At 42.0% G+C, this 18,759-nt stretch overlaps 1 protein-coding gene across 4 annotated transcripts in view; it reads left to right on the top strand.

Moving 5' to 3' along the window:
* The window catches only part of GNAS (GNAS complex locus), a 194,491-nt gene that overhangs the window by 106,722 nt on the left and 69,010 nt on the right, over positions 1-18,759 (top strand). For all 4 annotated transcript variants that reach the window (XM_089658639.1, XM_089658640.1, XM_089658641.1 and 1 more), the window contains exon 2: positions 16,105-16,177. In XM_089658639.1, coding sequence (XP_089514765.1) covers positions 16,105-16,177 — 73 coding nt within the window. The remainder of the gene's footprint in view (positions 1-16,104; positions 16,178-18,759) is intronic.

Below are 18,759 nucleotides of genomic sequence, written 5' to 3' on the forward strand. Positions count from 1 at the left end.
CCAGTCTTTTAAGGGGTTTCAGATGCCGGGAGGTCGGGGCAGGGTTTTAGGGTCATGTGACCCTCGTGATTTGCTGTCACGGCAGTCACATGATCGGAGTATTTCCCTACTTTTGGTGGTAAAGTGGAAGATGTCTATAGATGATCAGTATAGGCACCCTGCTCAGGATTAGAACCAATTAGCTGTCGGCTAACTCTGCTAAATAACTGCAAGAACATTAACATCTGGCATTACAATATCACAGGCCCTCTTCAGAAACCCATTGTTCTCCATAGGGGTCTGTCCTACAGCTACAGTCAGGTACCCAGTAAAAGAATCAGTGCGTTTCTAAGGGTTAAGTCAAGAGACTCAGAGCTTCAAAAGCTCTGGAGCTCCTCATTGGCTCTGCACAAACAGCTGATTGGCAAAGTTTCTTAGCAGAGCATATCTGCTGGGTGATTTTTTTTTTTTCGGGGGGGGGGGGGGGGGTCTACCTTTTTTACTACTCTATCTTTTCACAGAAGGACACTTATTCATATCACAGGTCTTCGTTTATTAGAATCTCTCGTTTAGAAATAATGCCGATGCTTCCACGTACAAAGTAGAGAACCATGGTAGGAATGTTGAATAACCACTCCGAGATGTGCTTGTATGAAGGGCCTGTATGTGTTCACATGGAAAAATCCGTATGCACTGCACGAGATGAGTGACCAGTATGGGGGCATTTATATAGTCCAATTGCTGTTCACTTCCTATGCTTGTAATGGACCTCGCTTATTAGGAACCTGCCCTACCAGTCAGTCATACTGTTGTTTTCAGGTGTGTACTTCGTACCAATCCATTTTTTTTCTAGCACCCTGAGGTTTCCCACCTAGGAACAGAGCTACTGTGTTATATTGCTTTCTAACAGTTTTAGCAGAGAAGCTCCCACTATACCTTTAAAATTGCTTCCTAATGGTTTAGGACCCTTTCACACAAACTGATCAATTGGGTCCGCCTATCCATTTCTCAGATGGACCCAATTAAACCACCCATTGCCCTCTATGGAGCAGTGGATGTAAATGAACATGTCCTCCACCCCCCCCCCCCCATCCAATCCGCTCCTGTCTGCTAAAAAAAAAAAAGACGGATGGGGATTAATTCCCCCATCTGTCTAGCAGATCGGATCGGTTGACAGATGTAAGCGGAGCGGAGCGGACATAGTCCCGTTGTGACGGGAGTCACTTTGGGTGGGTCGCCCATGGAACCCAGCTCACTTTGGAGAGGTGGGGAGACCCCTGTTTTAGCTCCCCATATCCGTCTTATGTGTAAGTCACCCTGTGCCTATTACAGGTACAGGGTGATCTGTCCTAATATTGGGGTGGGGGGTTGATTGTGTAATGCCATGTGGTTGCATCTCATTGTTCTATTGTGTGTCTTGCTTGGGAAGAAACTATTATGGGATGTATGTGTTTATGTGCATTGGCTTGGTGGGGGGTGTCTCCAGCAGCCCTCCCCCCTGATGGGACTGTCTGCTGGTGTGAAGTTTGAATACCTGTGTGTCTCTTGTTGCTAAGTGTAGATTGCCCCACCCTGTCATTATGCAGGTTCGAATTTCAAATAAAGAGTTCCATGTTCAGACAGACTGGTGTTGTATGGTCAGCTGTGGTGTCTGTGGTCGGTGTTTGCACAGGGAAGTGGGAGTCTAACGGAAGTACCCAAGTGCGGTCGGGGTTGGTTCCGTTACACCCGTCATTGGCCCGCTCAGTGGGGATCAGCGGACAAATCCCATACTGAGCTGGCGGTTCCACTGGCAGAGTCCATCTGTGAAAAAGGGGCTTTAAATGCCAAGTATGGGAAGTATAGTAAAATCTTTTAATCTATTTGGGTAGTTTCTGGGCAGCAGCAGGCTCCAAAAGGTGCCAGATCATGTATGCATACAATCTGAGACCTTGGGGTGTAACTGGAGATCTTTAGAACATCTCCGAGGCCTAGCATTGACATAGGATGTGAGGGCATGTTAATGTAAATGTGGGATCTCAGAAAGTAGATAATAGGCTTTCTGAGGACTCAGAAGTATGATGTAGTACCTTTTTTGAAGTGTTTACTATCTTAGTTTCTTACCTTTTTTTTCTTATGAAAATGCATACTAAATTGTAAGGGTGTCATATTGATGCTTTAGATCCAGGGATCGTTTACAGGACGTGTCCCGATGAGGTGCATTATTGCACACACGTTAAAGTATTCCACCTAAAAATGACTCTATGAACCTGTTTCTGAGTCCAGAAATCATTGCAAACTGCCGGTCATCTTATGGTGTTGCTTGACCCCCGGCGGTGCTATCAATATCTCGGCACCATCGGGGCACAAAGGAAGCATTTCCCAGTGAGGCTTTGTGATCAGATTGCTCATTACTGGACACCCAGAGCACAGGCAGCGGTAAAATGTGGCACTTTGTATTTATTGCAGTACATATGTTACACAATATGGCTGTTTAATGTTCAGAGTAATTCTGGGTTGAACTACCACTTTAACCTGCGTTGTGTTAAGGAGTGTAACTGTATAATGAATGGACTGGCAGCTGATCCCCCATGGAAGGGGAAAAAAAATATGCATGATGATTTTTATTTTTTTTTTCTTCTTCGATGGCTGTCCCAGTTTTGGAACACAATCTTTTTCTCTAAGGACCCTTTCACACAGGCTGTCTGTTTTTTCAGACCTGATCAGAAGTTCTAATGTGGGTGTGTGGGCAGGCTGATTTAAATGGACTTGTGTACATTCTACCCACCTACCTCAGAATCTGATTCAGGTCTGGAAAAAAAAAAAAATTTACCGGACCTGTACAGACAAAAGTCACAGTTCTGCTGTCAAAATGCTGACACAAATTGAATGGGCATGGATGGCATAATACCCCTCACCAATCCCGTTCAGCTTCGACTCAGCAGGGGATCCGCTCATATATCCTCTGCTGAACAGAATACATCGGCTCCAGGGGCGGACTGACCATTTGGAAACTCGGGCACTGCCCGAGGGCCCAGGGTCAGTAGGAGGCCCCATGAGATGCCCCTGGTACACTTCTTTTTTTTTTTTTTTTTTTTTTTTTTCTCCATAGGCTTTTTTGAGTTTGGGCAAAGACACACGGGCCCCGTGATCCCCAAATGGCTGGGGGATCCATGAGTTGTCAGTCTGCCCCTGATCGGCTCCATGCAATAAAAGCCCCAAGTCTGAATACTGCAGATTGCTCTGAGTAAATGTACTAGATTGATTTAAAACGAAGGCGCGCACCCTATCCTCGGGTCCATCCTTTTCTGTTTTTGCAAACTGGATCGGAGGTAGCCTGGTGTAAACACAGTGGAGTCCATTTTCACCACCTGGCTGTCAATAGAACTGACATGGGTTAGCTTGTGTTCACAGGGCAGAAACTGAATGGGCACAGATGTGGCATCCGTCCCATTTGACTCCAGTCAGAAGATCCCCTGGTGATCAGAGCAGATTCTGTTCCATGTGAAAGAAGCCAAAATGTAGCCAGTGCTGCAGATATGTAGACCGTATATATGAAAAAAAGAAGGGAAGTTATGGTTTTTTTTTCTTTTTTTTTTCCCCCCCTTTCCTGTTGTTAAGCCAATAGCTTTTGTTATTGAAGGTACAGATATGTGTTTTTTGGTTACCACAGACACCACTGTATTGTTGAACTGTGTGTCTGATTTTTGACCGTTTTTAAGTGAAAATACATGCAGGTGTGTGCAAATGAATGAAAACATGTCTTGAGAATCCGGCAATGACCTTATCTTTATGGCTTTCTGATGAAATTATCACCAAGGATGTGCTATGAGCAAGTCCTATGTCTGAAAAATGTGTTGTTCAAACACTTCCTCCTTTCCAGTTTCAGAAAGTTGTAAAGTAGTTATAGTTAGTCTGGCTGAAAACAGACAAACTTCCATCCAGTTCAACCATAAAAAAAAAAAGTTATAATCCTATACCCTCAGTTGATCCAGAGGAAGGCAAAAAAAAACAACAAAGCATGATCCAATTTGCTCCTGCAGAGGAGAAAATTCCTTCCTGATCTCCCGAGAGGCAATCGGATAATCCCTGGATCAACTTTATCTATAAATGTTAGTATCCTATTATATTCTGTGTATCTAGGAAATAATCCAGGACTTTTTTAAAGCAATCCACTGAGCTGGCGAGAACCAACTCTTGAGGGAGTCTATTCCACATTTTCACAGCTCTTACTGTGAAGAAACCTTTACGTCCTGGAGGAAGAGAAATTAAATCTCCAAAATATGTAAAGAGTGCCACCTTGTCCTCTGTGATGACCTCGGGGTGAATAACTCTACACAGATTTCACTATATGAACCACTGATGTATTTATACATGGAGATCATATCCCCCCTTATGTATTATACATGGAGATCATATCCCCCCTTATGTATTATACATGGAGATCATATCCCCCTTATGTATTATACATGGAGAGCATATCCCCCCTTATGTATTACACATGGAGATCATATCCCCCCCTTATGTATTACTCATGGAGATCATATCCCCCCTTATGTATTACACATGGAGATCATATCCCCCCCTTATGTATTACACATGGTGATCATATCCCCCCCTTATGTATTACACATGGTGATCATATCCCCCCCTTATGTATTACACATGGTGATCATATCCCCCCCTTATGTATTACACATGGTGATCATATCCCCCCCTTATGTATTACACATGGTGATCATATCCCCCCCTTATGTATTACACATGGTGATCATATCCCCCCCTTATGTATTACACATGGTGATCATATCCCCCCCTTATGTATTACACATGGTGATCATATCCCCCCCTTATGTATTACACATGGTGATCATATCCCCCCCTTATGTATTACACATGGTGATCATATCCCCCCCTTATGTATTATACATGGTGATCATATCCCCCCTTATGTATTATACATGGAGATCATATCCCCCCTTATGTATTACACATGGTGATCATATCCCCCCCTTATGTATTATACATGGTGATCATATCCCCCCTTATGTATTATACATGGAGATCATATCCCCCTTATGTATTATACATGGTGATCATATCCCCCCTTATGTATTATACATGGAGATCATATCCCCCTTATGTATTATACATGGTGATCATATCCCCCCTTATGTATTATACATGGAGATCATATCCCCCTTATGTAATATACATGGTGATCATATCCCCCCTTATGTATTATACATGGTGATCATATCCCCCCCTTATGTATTACACATGGAGATCATATCCCCCCTTATGTATTACACATGGAGATCATATCCCCCCTTATGTATTACACATGGAGATCATATCCCCCCTTATGTATTACACATGGAGATCATATCCCCCCTTATGTATTACACATGGAGATCATATCCCCCCTTATGTATTACACATGGAGATCATATCCCCCCTTATGTATTACACATGGAGATCATATCCCCCCTTATGTATTACACATGGAGATCATATCCCCCCTTATGTATTACACATGGAGATCATATCCCCCCTTATGTATTACACATGGAGATCATATCCCCCTTATGTATTATACATGGAGATCATATCCCCCCTTATGTATTATACATGGAGATCATATCCCCCCTTATGTATTATACATGGAGATCATATCCCCCCTTATGTATTATACATGGAGATCATATCCCCCCTTATGTATTACTCATGGAGATCATATCCCCCTTATGTATTACACATGGAGATCATATCCCCCCTTATGTATTACACATGGAGATCATATCCCCCCTTATGTATTATACATGGAGATCATATCCCCCCTTATGTATTACACATGGAGATCATATCCCCCCCTTATGTATTACACATGGTGATCATATCCCCCCCTTATGTATTACACATGGTGATCATATCCCCCCCTTATGTATTACACATGGTGATCATATCCCCCCCTTATGTATTACACATGGTGATCATATCCCCCCCTTATGTATTACACATGGTGATCATATCCCCCCCTTATGTATTACACATGGTGATCATATCCCCCCCTTATGTATTACACATGGTGATCATATCCCCCCCTTATGTATTACACATGGTGATCATATCCCCCCCCTTATGTATTACACATGGTGATCATATCCCCCCCTTATGTATTACACATGGTGATCATATCCCCCCCTTATGTATTACACATGGTGATCATATCCCCCCCTTATGTATTACACATGGTGATCATATCCCCCCCTTATGTATTACACATGGTGATCATATCCCCCCCTTATGTATTACACATGGTGATCATATCCCCCCCTTATGTATTATACATGGAGATCATATCCCCCCTTAATCTCCTCTTCTCAAGAGAATAAATTCAGTTCCTCTAATCTTTCCTCATAGCTGATCTCCTCCATGCCTCTTATTAGTTTGGTTGCCCTTCTCTGTACTTTCTCCAGTTCCCCAATGTTCATTTTGTGAATTGGTACTTCTAATAGTGTCGTTGTGAACTCCAATGAGGACTATATAGTGTGTGTGTTTTTTCTTTACAAAAAAACCCCCAATAAGTGTATATTGATTGGTTTGCATGAAAGTTATAGTAGGTATAAACTATGGTATAGATACTGGATTTATATGTACTAGTAATGTTGTCAATCGGTGACTTAAAGTGTGACTGCGATAGTGCTGTTGGCAATCTGACGCTGAGGGGAACTAACGGCCGCTGGCATCTTCAGTGCTAATAATATACCCTTTCAATGTACGAATACTGGCTGGGAAGAGGTTAACATCTATGGTGATCAAGGGGTTAAACGTGTCTATCAATGTTTAGTGTGTGTCGTGTGTACTGTTTTACTGAGCAATGTGCCATTTTTTACTCCTAGCTTTGCAAGGAGAAAAAAAAAAGGCACATCACTGCTGTCTGTAGAGAGCTCTGTGTTTGCCTACACAGGGTTCGCTTCTGTCATTTGCTCAGCCGATCAGAGGATCCCGACCATTAATCACTGGCTAGGACCCACTGATTGGCTTGTGCTGCAGCGAATGACAGCGCAGTCGTCCAACAGTCCAGTCTTTGCATGCGCAAGCGGTCCCAGAAGAAAGTTACGATGTACAAATATGTGCTTGTGCTGACCTGCCACAGTAAATGTGCTGCGGTGGGTTGGCCAGCAGTTCTAGAATGACTACAGTGATTCACCTTTTACACCCAACTGCCCTTCCATCCAGTTCGCCTAGATGGAAGGGGACAGATCCCTTTTGTGTGTTTTTTGGATCAGATTGGAGGTAGGTGGGTGTAATGGACACAAGTCTGTTTGGAAGAATGAAGGGTGCGATCATATCGCCTTATAAACTGACAGGCGGACGTGATCAGACCCCTTGTGTGAAAGAGCAATAATTCTAGTAGAAGACGACCTCCGTACCACTAAACGGATGACTTATAATGGCTTTAAAAGGGTCGCCTATAGAAAATATAGAGTGCTGAAATTTGTTGGCATTTCGCGAGTGCACGCTAAATTAAGGTTTGACATGTTGGATCTCTATATTGTTGGTGAAAGCTCATCTTTTATATTTTTACCAAAAATTGGATAGTTTTATTGCTTTTTGTGCCCTAAAAGTGACCTACCGGTAAGTGTATTTTTTACTGAAATTTTTCATTTCCTAGACCTTTGCGGTAATATCGTGCGACATGAAAAATTGGAACTACTACTATTTAGTCTCCAGGGTCTTTGCTTTCAGAAAATATATAACGTTGGGGTTTTTGTGTAATCTTCAGGCCTAAAATGATTTTTTTTTAAATGTGTGCAAAAAAAGCCCAAAAATGGCTCTGACAGCAAAAGGGATAAAGGATAAGCCCGACACTCCTGAGGAACACCCAATCAGTGCTCATTACACTGCAAGGTCTCTCCCCTCCCTGCTAGTCCCCGGGTGTGGTGCTAGAGACAGGGAGGGTAGGAGGAGTCCCAGACATATTCCTAAAAGCACTTCAGATTTAAATACGTTTCAGTAAGAAAAAAAAAAAAAAAAATATCCTTCTTTCTTTCTTTGCTTCCTTCCTTCTTTGCTTCCTTCCTTCTTTGCTTCCTTCCTTCTTTGCTTCCTTCCTTCTTTGCTTCCTTCCTTCTTTGCTTCCTTCCTTCTTTGCTTCCTTCCTTCTTTGCTTCCTTCCTTTCCTTTCCTTTTCTTTTCTTTCCTTTCCTTTTTCTTTTCTTTCTTCCTTTCCTTTTTCTTTTCTTTCTTCCTTTCCTTTTTCTTTTCTTTCTTCCTTTCCTTTTTCTTTTCTTTCTTCCTTTCCTTTTTCTTTTCTTTCTTCCTTTCCTTTTTCTTTTCTTTCTTCCTTTCCTTTTTCTTTTCTTTCTTCCTTTCCTTCTCCTTCCTTTCTTTTTTTTTTTTTTTCTTTTGGACAAGTAGATTTGAACCCAGATTTAGTCTCTGGACAAGTATTTTTTATTTTTTTTTCAAAAATGTCTACGCCCCTGAAGCGGGTCATCATTTAGCTTGCTCTTGGTAGATGACGGCACGGGTTAGGTTTTTACTGCGGTTTAATATATTCGGTTTCTTATCGCTTAGTAGTCCGATGTTCTGCGACTACAGAAAAATGTTGGATGTGCTCGGCACTTTCAGAACAGTCCTTGCTGCTTTGGCTTTACTTCTGTTGACACTGTCCCTCTGACTTTGGCCAGGGAAGCACTTCTGGCATACACCTGCTTCCTGTCCACCTCCAGTGCTGTGTAACAGAACAGGAAGTGAGGATTTCCCTGTAGAGGAAGCTGTGATATCTCTTTGTTTATATTTAACTCCTATAACTGGTTTCACTTCCAAATCCCTGTCCTGAAATTGGTTCTAATTAAGGATTTTGTGTAGGTTGCACATGGTATCCACTTTTAGCCATGAGTGTTTTCAGAGTAAAGAGCAGATCCAGGCAGGTACTGAATCCAATGTATACTAATCTATATACAGAGTATATAAAACTGAAAATGTAATATATTACAGTATTGTGGTGGCTGCATTTAGTTTTAGTGTGGTGTGTGTTCCCCCCCCCCCCCCCCTCTCTTTTTACCTGGGCATCTGGCCAATAATGCACCGCCTGTATTACACCCCGGTCATACTGGGTGCGACTTGGCATTTGCAAATCGTATGCCAAGTTGCACCCTATTGTCCACAATTACAGCGGTCAAATCGATGCATTTCCGGCTTGGTTGGAGCCGCACCGATTTTCTAAAGTAGTACATGCACTACTAATTGGGCGATGCACACTATTTATAGTGAAGTCGCACAATTTCAAAGGGGACATGCCGATTTCAGGTGCAATTTGCAAGACCTCTGACACCGATAGTAGTCAGATGTCTTGCAAAACGCACCTGAAATCGGCATGTCCCCCGACGTTGAAATCAGTCGCATGATTTCAAAGTCGGGCTTGATGAGACTGGGATGTTAGAGTGCCTCCACTTTGAAGGAGTGAACAGACTCCTTTTGGACAGCAGCATCATTAATATGGAGGAGGGAGGAGTGTTAGTGTATCTAAATCTGCTAGTACTTCTAACAAATTGAATCTGATCTCCAGCTAACACTTTATCCCAAAAGGAAAAAACTGCTTGCTGTAACTGCTTATAAAGGTTTTACATAAGTGAATAACAACTGATCATTGTAAGCACCCTTTTCAGTGTTTAAAAAGCTTGTCTCAACCCTCTGCTGCTTTTCAAGAGAACAAGTCTTCTGTAGATGTAGCAGTTGCTATTCATTTAAGTAGATGTAAGTGAATGCAGATGCAGCAAGTGTACAGACCTCGCCTGCACAGCCAAGTTGACAGGTCTGCAGGGGCTATGAGCTCTATTATGATTGGTCGCTTCCGTCCAATAAAGTCTATTCTTATGTTAGACATTTTCAGACTCTTACAGTAATTGGTACACAAACCTATAGCATGAATTTGGAAATCAGTTGTGTGGTTTTTTTTTTTTTTTTTTTTTTTTTTTAAATTACACTCTTAACTATTTCACTTAACATGTTTGTTCTTGTAATCTCCTGAAACTTTTATGCATTGTTAAAGCTACTTTTATTATTTTTAGATATATATATAATAGTGTAATTTTTTGAGAAGGCAGTGCTGGTTGCACCTCTTTACTATAGTATGCACATTTTCGGGGATCGGTCAGAGTTATCGGGTCATTTTTGTGGTCTGCATTCTCCGATGCAGCAGTAGGTTGGGATGGCAGAATGACCTAGTTAGTAAAGCCGAGGACTTGTTTCGATCTCAAGAATGCTACAAACCAGCGTTTGTGCATAGTTGGCAGAGCATTAAAATAGCCTGTGCCGTTTTTATTATCTAGCTGTTGGTTCTGCACCAGCTTTTTAACTTCTCACTCCTAAAATAAACCATGTACGAATGTCTTCTCTTCAGTAAATACTTTGTCCTGTGAACTAATTAATTTAGGTGATGTGTTGATCTGTGTCTTGTCTGTGAGATACAGTGGCTATAAAAAGTGTACACACCCCTGTTTTAACCACCGCCCGCCATATAGTAATATGACGGACGCAAGGTGGTTCTCTCGTTCTGGGAGGACGTCATATGACCATGCATGCACGGCTCCGGCAGCACGGCGATCGGCTGTGCGCTGTGTCCCTAGGACAAAGCGGATCACCGATCCACAGAGCCGAAGATGTCGGCTTGGTCATGTGATCAGCTGTGTCCAATCACAGCTGATCACATGCAAACAGGGAAATGCCGGTTATCTGTATTTCTCTCCTCTCGAGCTGTCACGCTGTGTGAGAATTATTGCTCTTGCTCCAACATTCGTGGCGATACCTCATGTGTGTGGTTTGAACACCATTTATATATGTGGGCATGGCCTACGTATGCGTTCACCACTACGTGCGAGCGCAGGGGGACGGGGGCACTTTAAACTTTTATTTATCTATCACTTTTATTCTTTGCATAAGAAATACATGCATCCCTTGTGATTCGAAATAGTTAATGACAGGTCCACTTTATGGAAAGATATGGGGTCAATAAGACCCCACTTCTCTCCGCTGCAATGTAAAGCATTGGATCAAAAAAAAAAGCATTGATCTAGCGCTTTAATTTAAAAAAAAAAAATAAATAACCGGAAGTGACATCGCTCCAGTCCTCCAAGGGCATAGAGATGAGTGGAGGCCATCTTTCCTTCACTCATCTCTATGCCCAGCGCCGGGTTCGTTTGGTTTCTCAGGTAAGGCTGAGAACTACCGAATGGCGGCCTGTGGCAGCAGCAGCGGTCGAGGGGCGGGGTTAATTCGGCTCCTGTATCAGCGCTTTTTTTTTTTTCTTAAGGCCGAAAAGGGTGTTTTCGGCCACCGAAATTTCTGTGCCTCCCTAGTTAGTTGGGTCAAATCAACGCTAGTTCTCGACCGAAATCGAAAAAACGAAATTTTAACTGTACAGCTCTTCCTTTTGGAGTAAAAAGTTGTACTTCTTGCAAGAAAACCTGTTCAGTACGTCTAAGGTTCCATTGAAATGGCAGGCCTGGATGACATTCTAAGAGCTTTAGAACTACATTTGTTGACTCGATTGTGGCAGGAAAGTGCGTTCTGACAAATACTTTTCAGAATTCCCATTCAAATGAAATTCTGCTGGTGTATGGTCAGCTTTACTCTGCTGCCTGGCCAGAGCGCTGAGGTTGGGAATCCTGGCCTTGAATAGGTTTTCCAAATTGGAATGTGAGTGATGGTATAAACATGCACGCCAGTCGCCCACCTTTCTGACCCTCTTCATAAATGCTTGCAATATATCTTTTGTCTGTGATGCACACACTGTGCGGCTTGCTCAGGGATAGTCACGGTTTAGATGCCTCACCTTCAGCATATCCTCCAATCACATGTGTAACTCAGGCATGTCATGTACTGCCATAGGAAGGAAGGCTTCATGAACAAGGCCACACAGTCCTATAGAATACAGTACCGCCATATTTTCTACAGCCACTACCAGTCGGCCGGTACAAATCAATCGCGGGTGGTGGCTGTACTAGTATACGCCAATGTCTCTGTTCAGGAAGGCACATACATGGCTCTGTACACATGTGGCCATTCACATTCTCAAATGTATTGCAGGCCATACGTGGGTCAAATTCCAAACAAATTTTCTTTAGAAAATCAGAAATTTTGTGTGTTTTGTAATCCGGTGGTGCCACCATTGATTTCGAAATTCAACCCAGCCTTCAATTTCTCCTGTTTGCTACAAAAAACAATTTTTGTGGTCAAGAATTTTCTCTTCTTTCCAGCTTTATATTTCTTGCACGATTCTCCCATCATTGATTCCAAATTTCGTCCGTTTTTAAAAAATATTTCTATGTCCGATCACTCAAATTCAATGGTCACACGAAAATCGGTCATTTCTGTGACCCATTAATGGTGCAAAATTCGAACGAAAATTCTTAGAAAATAAAATAATTGGACCCGTGTATGTCTGGCTTATGTGTACACATGCTGCCTGCCATTGTTTTGTACTGGCTGATTGGCAGCAGCTGTACACTGCACTGATCTCTCCTGGCAGAGAAATGATGGATGCATTGTATGCGTTACAGCCATTTGCAGCATGAAGCCTTCTTATGGTGCTGTGCCCATACACCATTCCTGCCCAGAGTAGGTCACAGCACATGGACGAGGGAGTTTGCAGAACACATGGTAGGGGCTGTGATACGTAAGGCCAGGGATAGGTCATAATTGCACTTAGTGTGCCTGGCTTCGATACTGGTGAAGTAGAAAACTGAATTATTGTGAATATAAATATGCTAATACCAATATTCCCAAAAGTATACGTCACACAAATGTATTAAAAAAAAAAAAAAAAAAAAAAAAGTCCAAAAATAGATAAGAAATCAGATTAAAATAAATATAATATAAAAAGTCACTGTGTGCCAACTTCAATCCTCAATCATAAGGGATCCCCTATGATTAAGTCAGGTGATGAAACATGTCAAGGGAAGTGATGTCAGACGCATAGAGGAACCGGAAGCGGTCCGGCGGCCATTTTAGAATCTGGAAAAACCTTTCTAGAAGTTCATGTGGAGGAACCAGGGAACTCTGAGAGGTTTGTATATTCTGATCAAGGCTATTTTAAAGAGGAATCATGGTGTTTCTTTGTGAGCCATTGAAAGGCTGAATATGAAGATTGAGGATTGAAGTTGGCACAGAGTGACTTCTTATATTATATTTATTTTAATCTTATTTCTTATCTATTTTTGGACTTTTTTTTTTTTTTTAAATACATTTGTGTGATATATACTTTTGGGAATATTGGTAATAGCATATTCAGTTTTTTACCCTTTTTGGGGGAAAGTGTATCTTTATGCTATTTATAGCCTTATTGTATTGAATTATTTAAGGGGTACCGTAAAATTCACATATATTATAAAACTGAATTAGTTGTGCTTTGTGTTGTGGATTTTCTGGACCTGTCAGACTTGTCCTGTAGAGTAATGGACAGGGAGGGTGTCTACTGTACTGTACAGAGTGCCATGTTGGACCAGTCCCTGTATTGAACATAGATGCTGCATGTACATGTCTATTTCATAGCATGGAATGATCCTTTGCTTCTTTAGAGCAGCCTGTCTCAATCAGGGTGCCTTGAGGTTTCCTCAGGGGTGCCTTGGTAAATGTCTAAAAACTGCCCAAAACTTGTATACAAGCCAGTGAGTGGACAGGCCTGCCTTTTAGTTACACAAAGCCACAGGTTTTCATTGTGCACCATTACGACCTTCTAGCCGCCGGCCTCCTGACCACCAATGTCTAGTTTGACCCTCCCTTGGCCCTCTCCATCAATGTTGAGGTCCCATTTACTTCAGTGATGGATAAAAACTGAGGGGGAAGAGAAACATTGGAATACTAGTCAGTACCAGTGTGCAGAAGTGTGTTTGCTTTGGAAGAATAAATCCCCTCTAATGTTGGGTGTCCTACATGTGTGGATGTTGCTGCGTTTATATAAAACTATTAGAATAGTTTTTCACATTTTAGAATGGGGTGCTTCAAGACTGTCCATTTTTAAAGGGTGTCTCGGGACTGTCCATTTTTAAAGGGTGTCTCGGGACTGTCCATTTTTAAAGGGTGTCTCGGGACTGTCCATTTTTAAAGGGTGTCTTGGGACTGTCCATTTTTAAAGGGTGTCTCGGGACTGTCCATTTTTAAAGGGTGTCTCGGGACTGTCCATTTTTAAAGGGTGTCTCGGGACTGTCCATTTTTAAAGGGTGTCTCGGGACTGTCCATTTTTAAAGGGTGTCTCGGGACTGTCCATTTTTAAAGGGTGTCTCGGGACTGTCCATTTTTAAAGGGTGTCTCGGGACTGTCCATTTTTAAAGGGTGTCTCGGGACTGTCCATTTTTAAAGGGTGTCTCGGGACTGTCCATTTTTAAAGGGTGTCTCGGGACTGTCCATTTTTAAAGGGTGTCTCGGGACTGTCCATTTTTAAAGGGTGTCTCGGGACTGTCCATTATTAAAGGGTGTCTCGGGACTGTCCATTATTAAAGGGTGTCTCGGGACTGTCCATTATTAAAGGGTGTCTCGGGACTGTCCATAATTGTAAAGGGTGTCTCGGGACTGTCCATAATTGTAAAGGGTGCCTTGACTGAAAAAAGGTTGAGGAACACTGGTCTAGAGTTCAGTAAAGGTGACTCCAGAAACCCTTTGTCTAGCGTTTTTAGTAGTTTGTTTTATTTGTAATAAATGATTAGTGTTCTGGTTGCTGGATTTGCTTCCCTCAGCACCTGATTATTATTCCTATAGAACAGTGCACCATTGTACGTGTGCTTGTCACCTTTACACAGAAGGCGGCTTTTCTGGAGTCTACACCACTATTACCTGTCTTTGAACAGCACCGTATCTCTGGAGCAAAGAGGGCTTGCAGCAGTTCACTAATTTTTATTTATTTCAGGTACTCCTATAGTCCCGTCAATTTACACAGTGCTTTATATATATATATTGTACATTCACATCGGTCCCTAACCCTCAAGGGGCGTACAATCTAAAGTCCCTAACTCATACTTACACATAGTAGGGCCAATTCAGACAGGAGCCAATTAACCTACCAGCATGTCTTTGGAGTGTGGGAGGAAACCGGAGTACCCGGAGGAATCCCACAGGCACAGGGAGAACATGCAAACTCCAGGCAGGTGGTGCTGTGGTTGGGATTTGAACCGACGATTCTAGTACTGTCAGGCGGAAGTGCTAACCATTTAGCCACTGTGCTGCCCATAATGAAGCAACTATTAGGTAATGCTGCAATGTAATCACTGTGGATACAGCTCTGCTAAATAATTCTATACATGTAGAATTATGACTCCATACAACTTCAGTACAGCTGTCTGTAAAGGAGTGAAAAATGACAAATTCCACTGATTGTGCAGAAATGCCAAAACTGTCCAGTTATATGCTACTCGGGATCAAGGTGCTCTAGGACTTTCACATCAAATGGCCATCTCTGATGAATATTCCATCAGGAAAGTCCCTCAAATTATTATTATTTTTTTTAATCTAGATCCCTTGAAATGCATTTTTGTTCCTTCCTGCTGTGAGCCACTTTTTTATCATGATATAATTTTTGACCTTTGGTCGTTTGATGCTCTTACTAGATTGTATATGCAGGGATTCTCAGTTCTGGGTTGCCGACATCTGCCGAACCAGAGATATTGTCGTCATTTCGACACACACCAAAGATTTGTATTCTTATTTTCACCGTTTTAAGACCGCTCTATGACAGTGTGATCTTGGTTCACTTAAAGGAAACGCTGGCCAAATCCTAGATGTCAGATAACTAGTTGTAACCTTTTGTGAACCTTTTCTATTGTTGTTGGTAGCAGCACTTCTCTGCTACTTAAAACCTCCCTTAATTCCTAAATTGGGCAGATCGTTCCTACCCTTCATGTATGTGTGTAGCTCCCTCTTATGAGCCTGTCGGCCAACTTCTTTGCCAGCCTTTTCTGTGTTTTTCCTCCTGTAACTAGTTTCATCGTTTTATTAGAGGCTTGACTTTCTTGACTTGGTTTCTCTGACTTTTGAATATCTGTCTCACAATTGCTACATTTAAAATATGGTACTTACTAAGTAGTTACTATTTGCCATGTCTTATTTCAAACCCTGCTAATTTGTTTTTTGTTGTTTCTGTTTCAGGAGCTGGAGAATCTGGGAAAAGCACAATCGTGAAGCAAATGAGAATCCTTCATGTGAATGGATTTAATGCGGAGTAAGTTCATAAGCCAGTGGACTCCTTTCTTTTTTTTCTTTTTTTTCTTTTTTTTCTTTTTTTTCTTTTTTTTCTTTTTTTTCTTTTTTTTCTTTTTTTTCTTTTTTTTCTTTTTTTTCTTTTTTTTCTTTTTTTCTTTACCACCTGCTTCTGTCCCTGTCCAAGAGAATATAATAATGGGTCTCGGTCATGCTGGCCATAGTTGCCATGAGCATGTAAGGTCATGTGAGTGATTGTATGTGCGTCTTTTTTTTTTTCTTCCTCCTTCTAAGTTGTGTCCCTCCTACCTTTTTTAATAGTCCGACACCAGTGAAAGATTAAAAAAAAAACTCCTCTCCCTCAATATGTTGTAGTTGAGCTGATTTGTACTAGATAGATATATGTATGCTCTGTTCCCTCCCTCTTTCTTCTCTGTATAGGCTATGATGTCCGTTACCATGATATGTAGAAGAGGGGATAATAGGACTACAAAATTGATCAGGGTGTTGTAAGGAATCAAATTAGCTTTTTGTCTGAAGCCTGCAAATCCGAGATTACCATTTCTTACCAGTGGAATGTTCCCAAGCACAACCACTGCAGGCTGCTTGCTGTCTCGACGGCCACCAAGATTTAGGCTTCTTGCACACAAGGCGTTTGATTTTCTCCTCTGAATGCAAGAACTCCTGACAGGAGAAAAGTTGCTTCAAAAATGCTTCTTAATCCATGTATTGCACATGCGTTTTAGGAGCGCCAACTGGCCTTTTCTGCTCTTCGGTTCCTGTCCTCAATGTGCTTTTGATGGTCTTTTTTTTTCTGCCTATTAACACTCCTCTTCTAATACACCTATAAATGTCTGTGTGCATGTTAAAAATAGAATTGCACCGATTATGGTTTTTAAAAAAAAAAATTTACCGGCGAGTACAGGTACTGACACTTGTGCTCAAGTACTCGCTGATACAGATTCACCCTAGGTTCACATATGTGCGGGTGGTGGCGCTGTGGATCCCCATGAAAATCCCTGCAGCCGCCACCCACCACCCACACAGAGAAATGCGGACCCGCGGGTGGATTTCATTGGTTCTAATGGCACACCGCCCGCACTGGAAAACACAACCGTACTGGGAAACGAGGTTCCCGTGCAGGCTGTGTTTTCCAAAGAAGTGCAGGGACTTCTTTCCCTGCGTGTCACGGGCATGGGAGTCCATTCAAATGAATGGGCTCTCGTGCCCGTGCAAAGCGCGGCTGCATAGATGTGAACTGGGGGTCACAAAGAATGGCATGTGATTTGAACAGGAATGTGGTGTGATTTCTGTGTGAATCTCATGCAGTTTCCCTGTGGGTGTGGTGTGATTTGAGCCATACTAAATGAATGGCTCAAGTTGCACTGCAGATCACTGTACCCACAGGGAAATCGCATGTGATTTGGAATCACACCACTAATTCAGCTGAAGTAGTGCAATTTCAGTTGCAGTTCTTTGCAGTGCGATTTGAGCCCATTTATTTTGCATGGGCTCAGATCGCACCACAAAGGTATCGGTTTCAGGTAATGAGCACAAGTACTCATGCAAATGCTTCGTATCGGCACCGATACCGGGATCAATATCTGTGCAACCCTAGTTGTGAAAAGGAATGATAAAACATAGTCACTGCCATTTTGTTGTTGTGTTTTGTTTTGTTTTTGTTTTTTTTTTTTTTTTTTTTTTTGCTAGCTGTTTAACATTGCGATTTTATAGTTGGGGACCCGCAATTATTTTTTAATATCTTAACACTTCAGATATCACTTCAGTGGTCATAGCCACAGTCTCCAGTTTTTAGATCTTCATTGCCTTGTCTAGTAATAGCCTGCCTTCATCTTTCATGAGGATAAAACTTACACTGTCCAAAACATAGGTGCCATCTCATGGAGACCGATCATCTTTTGTGTAGCTGCAGTTTGTGAAAGTTGTTACCAAATTTACCTGTAAAATGTTCAGCCCATTACCAGAGACTAGTCTGTTTGTTTTCTTTTTTCTGCTCCAGTGCATGGAGCTTTTAGAGTACAAGCAAAGTAACACCCAAGGTAACATGAAGAGCTTGGTGCACCTTTTTAGTAATGGGCCCTCTTCACCCTTGCCCACTGATGATGCCCTCTCCCTGTCTTTGCTAAAGAGCCTTCAGATTGCCAGTGTGTTTGGTCATTAGGCAAAGCTGAGGGTGTATTGTATTCGGCCAAACTGCTCTTGATGATGAAGAACCATCACCTCCAGTTTTCCAAGCACATGATAGTTTACAACAGGTCGTACATCACAACATTCTTACCCTTCCCCTGCAGTTTTTGGGGCACAAGAGTATTTTGGTAGTTTTCAAAAAAGTATCCTAGGCTGGAGATTTTAAAAGCAGTTTTATAACCTTTTACCACCACCTGTTTTTAGGTTTTGGGCGTGTTTGGAGTGTACCTGGCGTTCAGCTTTAGCTTGGGTGTCTTTTACACTTTCCTTTTTGGCATTTTATTTTTCATGTGTCCGTTATGATGATGCATCATTGAGGTGACCAATAGTATAGTTCACTTCTCACTGACTCCCAGTAGTGTTAGTGGCTGCGGGTCACAGGAGTGCACTTATTTT

The sequence above is a fragment of the Staurois parvus genome, unplaced genomic scaffold (genome assembly GCF_062004578.1).
Source record: "Staurois parvus isolate SC_StPar_1 unplaced genomic scaffold, SC_StPar_1.0 ptg001087l, whole genome shotgun sequence".
In the NCBI taxonomy this organism is placed as follows: Eukaryota; Metazoa; Chordata; class Amphibia; order Anura; family Ranidae; genus Staurois; species Staurois parvus.